The sequence below is a fragment of the Physeter macrocephalus genome, chromosome 4 (assembly GCF_002837175.3).
Source record: "Physeter macrocephalus isolate SW-GA chromosome 4, ASM283717v5, whole genome shotgun sequence".
Classification (NCBI taxonomy): Eukaryota; Metazoa; Chordata; class Mammalia; order Artiodactyla; family Physeteridae; genus Physeter; species Physeter macrocephalus.
Window position 1 is genome coordinate 136,491,781 of NC_041217.1, and position 15,306 is coordinate 136,507,086.

General features: G+C 45.2%; 1 protein-coding gene across 2 annotated transcripts in view; it reads left to right on the plus strand.

Moving 5' to 3' along the window:
- The window catches only part of DAB1 (DAB adaptor protein 1), a 294,648-nt gene that overhangs the window by 219,835 nt on the left and 59,507 nt on the right, over positions 1 to 15,306 (plus strand). For both annotated transcript variants that reach the window (XM_028488109.2, XM_055083962.1), the window contains exons 4-6: positions 1,402 to 1,533; positions 2,156 to 2,275; positions 11,836 to 11,895. In XM_028488109.2, coding sequence (XP_028343910.1) covers positions 1,402 to 1,533; positions 2,156 to 2,275; positions 11,836 to 11,895 — 312 coding nt within the window. The remainder of the gene's footprint in view (positions 1 to 1,401; positions 1,534 to 2,155; positions 2,276 to 11,835; positions 11,896 to 15,306) is intronic.

A 15,306-nucleotide genomic window follows, 5' to 3' on the forward strand; every position in this document is an offset into this window, starting at 1 on the left:
GCTCCGCGGCATGTGGGATCTTCCCAGACCGGGGCACGAACCCGTGTCCCCTGCATCGGCAGGCGGACTCTCAACCACTGCGCCACCAGGGAAGCCCTCTTTTTATTACTTTTAATGACACCAGTAGATCCAGAGCTTTGGGTTAGGAGCCATTGATCTGGTTCAGAGTTCTTCTTTAATAGAGGAATACACGGAGATCCAGAGAGGTACAGTGAGTGCCTTGTGTTCACATATAGTGGCTAGAATTCAAGCTTCTTAACACCCCGGATAATGAAAAGGTCCTTTGTAAGGACTTGAAACACATCGTATAATGCACAGATACATACAGAGGACTGTTTAATGAGGATTGCTTTAGGAACATTTAATATAGAAAAATGGCCATAAAGATCACCATCACTTAACAGGATGGTGAGTATTATTTGTTGAAGTTTAGATAATAAAGGCAGAAAGGTCAATATCAAAAGATTCTTGAATTACTGATCAGCAATCCCAATTTACTTTAGTTCAGCAACTGTGGGTCAGGCACAGTGCAAGGTATTAGGATGGCAAAGGTGAAGAAGACAGAGTCTGGTGGGGAAGCCTGGGATTTAGGCAAATAGATCAGAGAAGGAAGATCTACGAAAGCAGGAGCCAAGGCAGCTGTGTGTGAGGAATCCATCAGGAGTTTCAATATCGCTGTAGACTAAAGCTCTAGGGAAACACAGAAGCGGGAGGAATCACATCTGCAGGGAAAGGGAAGGCAAGCCTTGATCAGGGGGTTTCACAGAGGTGGTGCTATTTCAAATAGGCTTTGCAAGAGGAATAGGATTCAGGCAGGTGGATAAAAGAACAGGCATTGCGGACACGGGGACCAACCCATGAAAAGCCTCAGAGGTGTGGTGACCTTGGGCAAAACAAAGAAGGGTGTTCATCCTCAAGTCACTCTATCGCCACCTCTTGGAAAATCGTTATAACTATGCACGTCTGTGGTTCTCTGAATGCGAAGGGCACCCCCTGTCGTTGTGCAATGTACATCTTCCAGCAGGGCAAGCAGAGGCCCTGGATATGTAAATGTACTAAATATCAATCCAGAACTTAGACTGGGCTGCATCATGAAGAAAGATGTAGCAGGAGCCTTCACCACTGAGTGAGGCTGACCGGTCCTGGCAAGCAGAAAAAAGAGCCAGATGCTCTTTCAGCATCTGAACAATCCTGTTTATCTTTCTGGTCACAGCACCAAGACCATGGAAGGAAGCCTCCATTTCTCAAGGGCAGGCACAGCTCTTCTTCCTTCCATCTGGACCAAACAGCTTTTCCAGAGCCCTGCGGGCTTGTTCACATGTAGCGGAAACACATCTCTTATTGATCAACAGCTCGGAGGGAAATTCCCCTGTAATAGGCTCTTCTTTTTGCTTCTCACAGGCCCTTCAGCAACATCATGCTGTTCACGAAATTTCCTACATCGCCAAGGACATCACAGATCACCGGGCCTTCGGATACGTTTGTGGAAAGGAAGGGAATCACAGATTTGTGGCCATAAAAACAGCCCAGGCGGTGAGTATGCCAATCCGAAGAGGACGCCTTTCCTTGTACCTTTTCTGGGACAGCACAGCCGCACTGTTGGTCTTCGGAGGCCCACTGTGCCATGTGACTCAGCAATGCTGACACTTAGCTTCCCATCTAGAAACGATGAACAGCCTCGGAGCAAAGAAGTACGCTCACGCCCTTCCAGTTGTGTTGTTGTTTTTTCTAATGGGTATTTCGTAATGACTAACTGTTTTCTTTCTGATTAAGCTGGACGGAGGCACACTATACAAATAAGTTTCCTTGTGTTCATAGCCTCATTTAAAAAGAAAATAAGAAGAAACAAATAGCTATTTTGCATAAAGCCTACCCTAACTTTATTGAATTTGAAATTTCTAAGAAATAAAAGCAGTGCCTTTTATGGTTATATGATTGTTATGAATTTGCAAATATAATTAGTTGAAGAAATGAACTTTAGCTTAGATGCAATTTTGCTAAACCAATGTAACAAGGTAGAATTAATTAAAGATGGAATGCTTGCAGTTTAATAGGAAAAGGAAGGGCTGCGGTTGTAGCCAGCAAAAACAAAAATTGGTCACTGCAGCTTAGTAACCGTCCTTTGATTAACGTGCTTTACCACCTTTTACTCCAGGCTGAACCCGTTATTCTGGACTTGAGAGATCTCTTTCAACTTATTTATGAATTGAAGCAAAGAGAAGAATTGGAAAAAAAGGCACAAAAGGATAAGCAATGCGAACAAGCTGTGTATCAGGTATACCTGTGAATTTGTCCTGAGACAACAGGGGCTTAAAATAAACAGATGTGAAAACTGACAGTCAAGGCTTCTCCTCCTGCTGCCAAGTAGAAATAAACAAAGATGAAATGTTCCCGTGTAAATGACTGAAAGCAAAGCCACTAGACATGAGCGCTTTATTCACTGAGATTCTAGACGTGTTGGAGAAAGTGAAGTCTTGAAACCAGGGGAAGATTTCAGGGGAGGAGACCTAAGGAAACCTAACTGCGCTTGCTGTTGTTAGCAGTGGGTGGAATTAGATTTGGAGATGATTGTGCAATGGTAAAATATCACCAGGGTTTTCATTTTTTTCTGCCTGTTTTCTGCCTTAATGACCCGCCAGCCTCTCCTACCCAGAGCTGGTTTCTTCACTGTCCTGTAATTTCTGAATACCGTCTCACATCTCTCGCTTTATATCCTCTGCTTTGCATCCTCCCTTCCCTCACTCTGCGGTAGACAATTCTGGAAGAGGATGTTGAAGATCCTGTATACCAGGTAATTTCTGAAACTAGTTGGGGTCGAGGGTCAGGAATGGCCAGGCCTGTGGTATAGACATTTTGTCAGAGACCTGAAGGATCCGCTGGCTGCAGAGCCTGGAGAGGGACCAGGATTATTTCTGAGGGTGAGGGCTGCCAACCCCTCCAGGAGCGAATTTCCATAAAAACTAACAGAAGTTTGGCCGGCATCAATAGCATGGGATTTGGAAATAGACTTCTCCCTTCTTGCCCTGCCTCAGCCCTCTCCACAATCTGTAAAAGTTTGATCCCAGAGCTGAATGTTTGCAAGAGTCTCTTGAATATTCTGAGTTCATTAGAGAGACTCTGAATAATGAGGTGGCTTCAGTGAGTTAAGAACCAGAGATGGGGACTGACATTTTGGCGACATTTGAACACAAACCCAAAGGACGGTTTGTGAGCTTGAGAAAGGCTGTGAGGAGAAGTCTCTCGGGCCCCCAATTGGCTAGGCTGCCCCCTGACTCCCTGGCTCATGGCATAGGGGCTGTTGTGAGTGGGGGAAGGGAGAACCCAGAGACAGGCCTGCCTGTAGCTTTCTCGGTGCTCTCTTCAAGGTTGCAGCCTAAGTGTGGGTAGAGATGGCCTCTCTTGGGTTCAAGTATATGCTCTGCTTAAACAGATGCAGAAGAGGAGGGCTCTCCCGCTCTGTGCTTATTCCCAAGGAGAGAACGAAGCCAAACATTTGACTTGTGGGACATAAAAGACAATCTGAAACTTCCATTTCTAACTGGGGCACACATGGGTTATATATATGTGTGTCACACATGCATTCTACATAAATGAAGAGTTTCACCCAGAAAGCTGCTACTACTATGACAAAAAGAAAATAATATGGATAAAAAGGTAATAGAGTCTGAACAACTTGAAGGAGAAGAAGTATCTGACATAGATGGCAAACAAAAGTCAAAGGTGCGCTGGACGGCAGGCCTTGCTTTAGAATGCCAGAGGCATGGATTTGTCTATACTATGAGCTCAGCCCCTGGTTCGTGGGCTGGGAGAGTGGCGAGCATTGCCCTTTTTGAAATGGCCCAGTCCTTTAGAGTCTGAAACATGTACATGGAAAAGTTGATTTCGGTATTTAAAACTGAGAATGTAAAGTAAAGTGATATTTATGAGATGAGGGAGTTTGGGGCTTCTGAGCAAAGTCAGAATTGGCATATGACCCTGGGCCTTAGGGAGCAAAGGGTTTGCAAAGTTGGGATCCCAGGAGATATCATTCCCACTCGGCAGTGCCAGCACACGCAGACACTGCCGAGATAAATGCCACTGAATGAAGAGGTTATATCTCCAGAGAGGTCTGCAGAGGGCTTATGCAGACATGGCTTAAAGGGCTGACCATTGGACACAGTTTTCCTTAGACGAGGCAGGAATGTGTCGGGCCATTTGGAATGTCAGTAATTCAGTTGTCTCTTTAAGGTGTTTTCTCCTGTGCCTGTGTCTTTAATGCTCACTGCGATTTGTATCCTGAATTCCAAATGCTTTTTTTTTTCCTCTTTCATTTCCCCTCTGACTTTTCCTCTCTGGCCACTCCTCATAGTACATTGTGTTTGAGGCTGGACACGAGCCAATCCGTGATCCCGAAATGGAAGAAAACATTTATCAGGTATAAAACCGCTTTCCTCTCCTACCTTTGCACCACCACCAGTAAATGCACACAAGGGGCTGAGCAGCCATGGGCTCTCTCCTCACTCACATACTCCACGTCGCTCTTCTGGTCATTCTGGGCTCGTTAAAATACCTTCACATGAATTGGTTCCCACTTCCCTGCCGTTTGCCAGTGGTTTTCATGCCTGATTGTAGACATGGTTAATGGCCAACCGGGTACAGCGTTTTAATTTTTAATGGAGCTTAACTATTTTCAGTTGACTCAGAAATCAAACATTCCATTTTACTAAAGTAATCCATTGGAGGGTTGTTGTCTGGAATATAATAGGGTCCTTCATCTCTCAAAAGAATGTGCTGTTGCATTTCTTTAAAAAGTCAACTGCGCTAATGAAAATGAAGGCCAAATTCAAAAATGCTATTTGGAGACAACACTGGGAATATTAACTGAATAAAAGAAAGTCTAGCTAAAGTTTTACCCCTTCTGAAGGGAAGGTAAAGTAATATTCTTAAATGTCTGCTTATGTGAAGAACCCTGAACACACTTTTTTTAAAAAATTCATTTTATTGGAGGATAATTGATTCACAATGTGGTGTTAATTTCTACTGTACAGCAAGATGATTCAATTATACATATATATACTTTCTTCTTCATATTCTTTTCTATTATGGTTTATCACAGGATATTGAATATAGTTCCCTGTGCTCTACAGTAGGAACTTGTTGTTTATCCATTCTCTATATAATAGTTTGCATCTGCTAACCCCAAACTCCCAATCCTTCCCTCCCCCAGCTCCCTTCCTTTGGCAACCACAAGTCTGCTGAACACACTTTTTACCTCATTAATTCTCCGAAATATACTATAAAATAGGTATTTTAATCCCACTTTCTCAAGGGGAAACTGAGGCTCAGAGAGGTTGAGTAGCTTCCTCAGGGCTGTACAGCTGTTTAGAGCCGGGATCAAACCCAGGCAGGTGTGTGAAGGCGGGACTCATGCTGCTTCCCCTCTGCTTTTCCATCAAAGAGTCTGAGTAATTACAGCACAGCGCACATCAAACAAATATGACGACCTCCAGTTTTTCACTAATTATAATTTTAGTCCTATTTGAAATATAAACATTACAGAAGCAGGAAAAATGTTAATGTATTTAAATAAGTGATTTTAATTTCCTTAATTTACTTAGTTGTGTGGTCTGTTATTCTGCCTTGGGCGTGCATTACTTATGTAACAAAAGTAAAACAGATTTTCAATTTCCATCAAATGCACAGAACTCTAAATGACCAAAATATAATGTTAGCTCTACCAACAACTCAGTTTAACCAGCCCTATGGAGTAATAATCTGTTTCTGTCCACTGGATCCATCTGGGTTGGATTCAAGTGTGAGGTTGCGCTTTGAGTCTTTGTTTAAAATCGTTGCTTACGAAGTTTCTATCTTTAACCAGAAAAGTTGCATATCTGTCCTCAGTATCGGATTTTAAGGTACAACCTTGCAGTGTCTCAGTATTGTTACCGAACCAAACTTGGATCCGCTCACCCACGCAGTAAAGACAATCTGCTGACACTAGGTTGTGGTGAAGGAAAGTGCCAAGTTTATGGCAGGTACCAAGCAAGGAGTCCAGGGCAGCTGGTGCTCAGAACACCTGAACTTCCCAATGGGTTTCAGGAAAGCATTTTTAAAGGCCAGGTGAGGGAGGGGAGTGGCAGGGATGTGATCAGCTCGTGCACAATTCTCTGATTGATTAATCATGTGGTAACAAGGTGGTGTCACAGTATCAATCCTTAGGCATCAGTGGGTCTCGGGGCTACATGTTCATGGTCATCAAGTAGTTAATTTCTTCAATTTGGTGGAGGTTTTAGCATCTGCAAAACAGCTCAGGAGATGTATATCAGATCCTATTATCCAGGTACTTTCAGAGGATATGGGGGAGGAGTCTGTCCAGGGAAGACTCCACAGGGTCCTGCTCAGTTACAGTATGAGGCCAGAGGAAACCACTAACCAGACATCCTATGAAGAGGGAGCACCTTTGAAGATAAAATTAGGCTTTTCAATATAAGAGGTTCCTGATTTCAGAGTTAACTACAGTTGGCAGGGCTCGCATTGTGCCCTGCGGGGGACTCTGCGGGGGCAGCCTAGTGTACTGGGAAGAACCGGTTTCGGAAGCAGGGAGCTGGGGTATAGTTCTGGCTCTGTCACCATCTACATTTGGCTGAGGGGTAATGGGCAAGACACTTGCCCTCTCTGAGACTCAGTTTCCCCAACGATAAAATAGGGGAAGAAGTTCTCCCTAAATCACATGTTGGCATGAAAATGAAACAAGATCACGTGGAGACTGTAAAGAAGAGCCTTCATCCCAGTCTCACACTGAATCCACAGCAATTAAGCCACCTTGTCAATTTCTTTCTTTCTCTGGGCCTCAGTTTACTCATCTGTAAAATGAGCAAATAAGATGGAAGAGTCTCTCAGGCATGGCCCTTTTCTGTTCTTTGCAACTAGTGCTTCATCATAGGACTGTTAGAGGAGCATGCTGGCTTGCTTTACAGAGCAACAAGACTCTTGGAAATGGTGTGTGTGTGGTGGGGGGTTGGTAACAGTTATAGAGCCAGGTCCCTGTGAACGGGCGCTTACATGCAGTATCTTATTATGTCTCACAGCAGCCCCAAGTACCTTATATCATTATTCCCACTTTACAGATGAGGAAAGTGAGCCTCGCAAAGATAAGGTATCTTGCCCAGGGTCACAGAGCTAGCAAGAGGTAGAACCCCCCACTCATAGCCAGGTCTCTCTGACCTCTGTACGCAAAATAAATCCAAGGCTCTTTTCAGCTTAGAATGTCCTTGATGTTGAGTTTTACAAGTAGATTCTGTGTAGGTTTCGAGTCACTATCTAAAAATCGCACTTGTTTTAACAGTTCTGATGCCCAGGATCTTTCCATCTGTCCATCATTAATAGGAAGGTACCATCTAAGGGAATGAATATTTTATCGCCCTCTTTTGGAAAGGCCTCTGGTCATCCTCCTCTCTTGCCTCGCCAGTCCCCTGGGCCTCAGTTTGCTTAACAAGAGATAAGCTCTTGGGCCTAAAGGTAAGGCTGGGCTCTTAGGGAGCTGCTATTGGGAGCCTTAGGTTTTTTTTAGGGCCTACGGGTGTTCCATATCTATTCCTCCTGAGTAGACTGCAATGTTTCTTATACTTCAGCTTGATCAGGGTAGTCTCAGATTTGATTTTATTTATCCTCTGTTTTCGGGAATGAGGGCCTAAGTTTTTAACTGTTTTGTGGCCTCAGGTGAGGTATCTCACTTTTGTATCTCAATTTCCTGGGCTACAAAATAGGGGTACTGTAGTCTCTGCTTCTAGAAGTGGTGTGAAGATGTAAAGCAACCAGGACAGCACTTGGTACATAGTAGGTTCTGTGTAAATGTCAGTTCCTTTTACTTCCGAATGCCATCAATATCAGCTGCTGCTCGAGATGTCTTATGATGATGTATTAAGTGAAGCAGAACATGACTTGCTCGCCTCATCTTGTCAGAGAGCGCAGCGGAAAGCTGCAGCCTCCCTTGACTTTGCTATTTGTAACTCCAACACAAGGGAGGGAAAGACCCTTGAGTAAATTGTCACCTCTCTTTGAGGCTCAGTAGTCTCATTCTCCAAACCGGATTAATAATAATAATTGTCTTTCTATTTGCATGCCTCAGAAAAAAGTATCAGTTGTCTTTTTAAAACAACACAGAGCCTCACAGTACAAAGTGTTTTTACCCATCACTTAATTTTGACCCTTCCAGTAACTCTGTGAGATGAGAACAGTTGCAATGACTATCATTTTATTTTTTATTTTTTATTTTTTTTTTGTGGTATGCGGGCCTCCCTCTGCTGTGGCCTCTCCCATTGCGGAGGACAGGCTCCGGACGCGCAGGTTCAGCGGCCATGGCTCACGGGCCCAGCCGCTCCGCGGAATGTGGGATCCTCCCAAACCGGGGCGCAAACCCGGTTCCCCTGCATCGGCAGGCGGACGCGCAACCGCTGCGCCACCAGGGAAGCCCCATGACTATCATTTTAAATGTAAGAAATTCAAGTCCTTCATACTTAAGAGATGGGCCCAAGGCCAGAGCCTCTGATTCTAAACCCAGTGTTCTTTCATACATTAACAAGCTTCCAGCATAAGCGAGATCGCAGCTCACCAAGGGCACATTCTCTAAGTTTGTTCATTCAAAAATCATTTTAAATCACCCAAGATGTCACATATTGTTATTTTAAAATGATGTCTCTAATCCTATGCCACCCAGCTCTTAACCTGTCTCTCCATCCTGTTAATATGTTGCTGCACTAAAAGTGTCTTCTGTATGGATGGTCCTTAATGTATAGCTTTTAGACTAATTTCATTTGTTCATTCAAAAAGTAATTATGTATGGAGCACCTAGCCTGTGCCAGGCACATGAGGATGTAATAGTAACCACAGCCTGGTCCCCACCTTCAAGGCGTTTGTAGGTAACTCCTTGGATACTCATGACAACCAGATGAGGAAACTGAGGTTCAGAGGACAAAGTGACCTCTCCAGGGTCACACAGCCTGTGGCAGAGCCAGGATTAGGAACCAGACCTCCTGCCTCCTTTTGGTCCAGGACTGTTATCACTCTACATACCATCATGTTACTGAAATGGTCTACAGACGGGATGGACCAGCTAGGGGGAGATGAGAATCAGGACCCAGGCACTTTCTGGCCTTCATCCTTTTAGCACTTCTGCTAGTGTTCTGTCCTCAGCACACATGTGGTACATGTTTGATGCTTAGAAGTTTCTTGTTTAACCACCATTTACAGATGAGGAAACAAGGATAATAATATAACCGCCCTGCCCTCAGCAAGCTTATAGATCAGTCGGAATTCAGAGTGACCAGGAAGCCGCAATGTGGTTTGACAACTCCTTTATAAGATAAAGCACATTTTACACCCTCCTTCAATAGCCTGATGACTTTCCTATCTCCCCCCAGCAAGTCAAGGAGCGCCGATAAATCAGGGGCCGTATTCATCTTGTTCACCACCATTGTCCTGGGCAAAGGCACAGTGCATGACACTTAATAGGTCCTTGGTAACTTATTTCTTAATGAAAGGATGCACCAGATGTTACAAGAGTACAGAGGAAGGCTCAAATAAGTCCTAGAGAGTCAGACGAGTCTCCCAAGAAGATGTCCCGGCAGAAATAAATCTTAAAGGAAAAACAGGCAGATTGGTATCTCACCCATGGGACAACCAAGCAGGAAAGCTTTTTTCAATTACGCACAGTTTGGGTTTCGCCATCCCACTACCTTCTCCTCCATTTGCAGGCATAATTGAGAGTCAGCTGTGGTTCAACTTGCTAAGTGCCCATAGTGAGCAGTGAATTAAGGGGAACAGAAAAACACTGTTCGTTTTGCTCAGGCAAGGGTGAGCTAGGAAAAATAAAAGTGAGGGCTGGTAATTTATTGGCCCTCGTTAACAAGGACTCTGTAGGCATTCTTAGAGTATTCCTTTTAGACGGACTCAGTTATCAGGAGCAAAGAAATTACATTCTTCATGGACTACCAGCAAACTAAGGTTTGCAGAAGCGCCTCTGAAAGCACATCTTTTGAGCAGCCATGCTCTCTCAGAGTCACGTTTTTCGCAAGAATGTGCACGAGCTTCTGGGAGTGTAGAATGTGATGTCAGAGGAAAAGAGGCACCTGAAACTGCTGTGGGAATAGTGGGGACAGGGGTGGGCTGCAGCTGTATATGCTGTAGCAGTTCAAAGGCAGACCGCCCAGGCTTAAGCTCCTGGCTCTCCGTTCACGGACTGAGGGACCCCTTCCAGGGCTCCTTTTCCTCCTCTGCAGCATGGGGATAATTGTCTTCCTCACCTGATAAGACTTGTCCCAAGGATTACATGAGAATGTATGTAAACACAAATGTCTAGCGTGATGCCTGGCACATAGAAAGTGCCCTAGCAGTGTTAGCTCATACTGTTAGTGATAAATGTCTTGTTCGGTAGCCAGAATGAGCTACATTTGAATCTGATCACTTACCAGCTTTGAAGCTTTGGGCAAATTTCCGTAAGGACTCTGAGCCTCACTCTCTACTATGTAAAGTGGAGATTACGATAACAACTTCTTAGGGTTATTGTAAGGATTTTAAGGTAAATGAGAGTGAAAATGACAAAGGGACTCAAGGAATAAGCTCAAATTCTTACTTATCTAAGAAGAATGGTGTGGTTAGCTGGTCCCAGCCTAAAAGATACTTTGTCTTTCTCTTCACTATTCTCTACAATCCTCGATGGTACACTTACCCAGCAGACACCTACCGAATGCCTACTGGCTGTTAGGCACTGTGCCTGCTTTTAAGGGGCTCTCTGTCTGATGGAAAGAAAGACAGGTTATCAGACATTTAGAAAACCACTGCTGGCTGATGCCTCCCATGGAGGTTTGAGTTAAGCTTTGCTAGTTGCTGAGGATGAACTAGTGATTGCTTTCCAACTGGAGTGTTTCAGAGCAAGGCCCCTGATTGACTGATTTGAAAAGTATCTCACGCATTCACAGTTATTCATGTGTATTTAGATACATATTTACATAATGTATCAATGGTAAAGGAAATTATCATTCTAACACTTTACAGTATGATGGTACCTAATAGTTTTTGATTATTTACTCTCTTTTCTCTTTGATCCTCTCAATAACCTGAGCGAGTAGCAGAGTCAGTAGCTCCAGTTTATAATAGTGAAGCTCAGAGGAGCTAAGTGACCTGCTTAGGGCTTGATAGTTACCACATGGCCCAATAAGACCAGATGGATGAGGAAGAGAAGAGAAGGAGGAAGAAGTTAAAGATAAGTGTTAAAAACCATCAGAGATTTTCTGGATTCTCGCTCGTGCTTTTCCTGCCATTGATGGGCCCTTTTCTTGAGTAGAAACCTTTGGTGATTATCAGATGGTTTGTACATGATCCCAACAGAAGCTGTACTTTGTCCTAGGACCTTGATATTTACTGTATTTTAAAGAGCCTGGATCTCAAATCAGCATGGACTAGTTCAAGCTCCACTGCAAACTGTTTTTAGTCACTTTAGGCAACTCCTAGCACCTCCCTGGGCCTCATTTTTGTCTTCGGTGAGATGAGGATTATTTTTTCCACCTCGTGATCTCTGAGGTCTCTGCATTTTGCCTCCTATTCTGTGGTTCTATGAGGAGCCCCTTGGCAGACCCTTGTGGAATGATTCACATCCTCCCTCTCCTCCTCCAGTTTTCCCGAGAGAAGGAGCCTCGCCCACAGCTTTCATGATCCCAGCAGCCCCTTCTTCTGGAAGTTGGGCCCCTCAGGGGCTGTGCTCACACATACTTAGCCGTTGGAGGGGAAGCCTGGTTGCTTGGTTCTTTGAAAGCGTAGCACCAGAGTGTTTTGACTGTGTCACATTTGGTTTTTCCATAGGTTCCCACCAGCCAAAAGAAGGAAGGTGTTTATGATGTGCCAAAAAGTCAACCTGTAAGTGTAAGTATATCTCCTCCCTTCTGCTGGGTTCCCATGACCGGCTTTATGTTGACGCTATGTCTGCAGTCCGAGGAAGGGAGCCGCCCTTCTGGTTACGTGTCCCAACCTGTATGGCTTTGCTGGGGATCTCCTCAGTGGGTCAGGGAAGGAAGGGGGCATGAGGCAGAAATGATGGGGCCAAGCAGGGGGTGCCAATCTGCATGAAGGTCTGGCCCCATGAGTGGAAATGAGTTGAATCATGCAAACTACGGTGTCCAAGGGATTCAGAGTCTCAGGTGTTTTATGGAAAAAGTCTCCAGCCAAAGACTTCATTATACCTGGTCAAGCAGGGGGCAGTTCTTGGTTTTAGGAAGAGAGTTGTCCACCCAATTTGAAAGTGGTCGAGAAGCTTTAGAGGGTCAGAAGAAGGGCTGGCCAAAGCCTTTGGAGTGTATAAGGGTCCAGCCCATGGGCAGCACATGGTAGAAAAGACCAGTTATCGTGGGCTCGCAGAGAACCCAGAGGGCCCACTATATACCCGGACCCCATCTGCTAGTGGGACTCCTAGAAATCTGAGACACAAAGGAAAATCCTCAGCTCTGTGCCACTGCTGGGCTCAGAACCATATTTAAGGCCTTCAGCTGGCACTCAGAAGGCACCCTCCACATAATCCAGGCAGCCTGGGGAGCCAGTGCAGACTCTTGAGCAATGGGACATGTGACTTTGCCACAGCTTATGTAAAAAGAACTGGGGCGTTTAGTCACTGTTGATCTCATTCAACAATGGGTGGAAAGAGCATGGGCTTTGAAGTCATGCTGACCCTCAAGAATCCCAGCTCTGGTCCTAACAGAGCTGTTGTGAGGCTAAATGACCTTATCTGGACCATTGTTATCAGTTGTGGACCCCATACTGTGAGAGACATAAAGACAATCGGGCATGTTTCAAGATGAAATTAATAATAGAGTTTGAAACCCCGTCCCATGAGGGGCAGCTAAAGGGCCTGGAGATGTTTGGCCTGGAGAAAGGAAACCATAAATATGGAGATGGGCATCCACAGAGCCATTAAATGGAAGGGGGATTATACTGCTCTGTATCAGCCAACTCTTGGAACCAAGACCAGTGGGTGGCACTACAGGAAAGCCAGCTCTAACTCCGAGTGAGGGTGACCTATTGACAGTCAGAGCTGCTCAAGGGTGGAACTCTGGCACCTAAGAGAGTGAGCTCCCTGTCACTGGAGCTATGCTAGCAGAGCCTTGGAGACCACCCGTCAGAAAGATCATGGGGCGGAGGCAGGGAGTAGGGATTCAAACATTGAATGGCTAGAGGGGCAAGACGAGCCTTTCTTGCTCCTTCCTAATTTGAGCTTCTGGATTCCCCAGTTGGGAGTCTTTCTGGTCCCTTCTTATCGTCCCCCGCCCCTGCTCCCCTTTTTCCTAGTGAACTTTCTTTCTGATCCATGTCCATTTCTCTACCCCACTCTGCCAGTACCTTGAAACCACCATATCCCACCTAAATACTGCTCCCAAAACCCAATGCACGTTAGTTTTAGTGAAAAGACATGTCTGAATACCAGCCCCTTAAAAAACCCCAAGCCTAGAAACAGAGTAGAGGGCATGCAGTGTGGTGCCACTCAGGGAAAGAGCAGTTTTTCTCCCCGAGCCCTTTGCGTTTAATCAAGCCTCCATGTCACCGAGACACCAGTCTGCTCTTTGAGTTTCAGTTAGGTCCAGCCCCTATCACACAGCTCCCTCCAATTCAATGTGTGCCTCACTTGCCCCAACAGGCTTAGATACATGAGGAAACATGCTCCATTTGCCTCCTTGGTTTTGTGAAGTTATTAGCCCGTCTGGCCACACCACCTCCATGCTTAATAGCTCCGAAAAAAAAAAAAAAAAACTTCAGACTCCTCAGCCTGATGTACCTGGCACTCGGGTCCCAGCCTCTCTGTATCTCTGACCTGCCCGCTCCTGGTCCAGCTCGGTGGAACTCTACAGTTTCCTGGGGGAGTCACGCCTTCCCCCAACATCCTGGCTTAGTGTCAAGCGTTGTGTTTTGGGGAGACTTTCATTACTTCTCCCGATAATGTGAGCACGTCACCCCTGCTTTGTGCCTCCGTACCTGTCATTCTTCCAGGAATACCTCTGACCACACAGTTTTGGAATTCTTCTTCTTCCTCGTTACTTCCAGGAGCTTCCTGAGGTCCTTGTATTACCAGGAGCAAGCCCAGGGTCTGGTTGACAGCTGCTCTAGGAATAGTATATATTTATTATATGTATTCATATATAATAAATATATGAATGACTTTACCCCGTAGAAGGAATTTATGATAATCCCTGCTACTTTTTTTAATGGGAATTCCCTGTTATTCTGATTCCAAAATAGTCATTAACTATACATACTGAGGTTTTGCTTGGAAAATATCGGAGCTGCCTGAATGGCCCGCAGTGGTTCCCAACCCACTCTTCCATAAAGTCCTAGAAGCATCTGATGGTGATGATGGCTTTTCCATGAACTATCTGAGTATTAATAAAAGCCTACAAGAGGCAGGAAGTGAAAAGCACAATTTCAAGTTAGAGGCAGATGGAAGCAGCTAGAACCTTAGTTCCTGCCCTTACTACCTGTGGGGCATCTGATAGGTCTCCTTGCCCCTCTGGGTCTCAGTGTTCTCATCTTCCAAAAGAGGTTTTGGAACCTAACTTGCAAGGTGATTGGAGGACATAATAGCCTATGTATTGGAAAGATGGTCCCACTTGCCTAAACCTCCCAGAGGTGCTTTACATACCCCATGTCCGCCGCTGCTCTGACATCTTCCTGTGTTCCAGGTTTCCCCCGGAAGCTCTGCCTCTCTGCTGAGTGTACCTTGCCTAGGATACCTCTGTGCCCCGAAAATCCCTGCCATGTTGTCACTATTTGCTCCCTCACCACCTGCTCCTTACCCAGAAAGATAAACCAAAGACAACCAAAGTAGGCCATGTTAGGCAGCTTCCAGGGAGTTTGGGGCTCCCACAAATTTCCCACAAGAAGGGAGACTGCCCAATGGCCTATTCACCTTGTTTCTTCTTCCCTGGGACGGGTCTGCATGGAGTCCTAATAAGGGACTCAGCTTGGGGCCGTGGTTGGGGAAAGCCACCAACCAGCCCCAAAAGAAATGGCCACCGGGTCTTCAGAGTCAGATCTGTGTATGGCTCTCATCCTGGACACCTACTAAGGGTCCTTGAGTAGCTTTTTGCATCTCTAAGCCTCAGTGTCCTCATCTGTAAAAAGAAAGTAACGCCTACCTTGTAGCTTTGTTTAGAAGATTTTTTTTTTAACATCTTTATTGGAGTATAACTGTTTTACAATGGTGTGTTAGTTTCTGCTTTACAACAAAGTGAATCAGTTATACATATACATATGTTCCCATATCTCTTCCCTCTTGCATCTCCCTCCCTC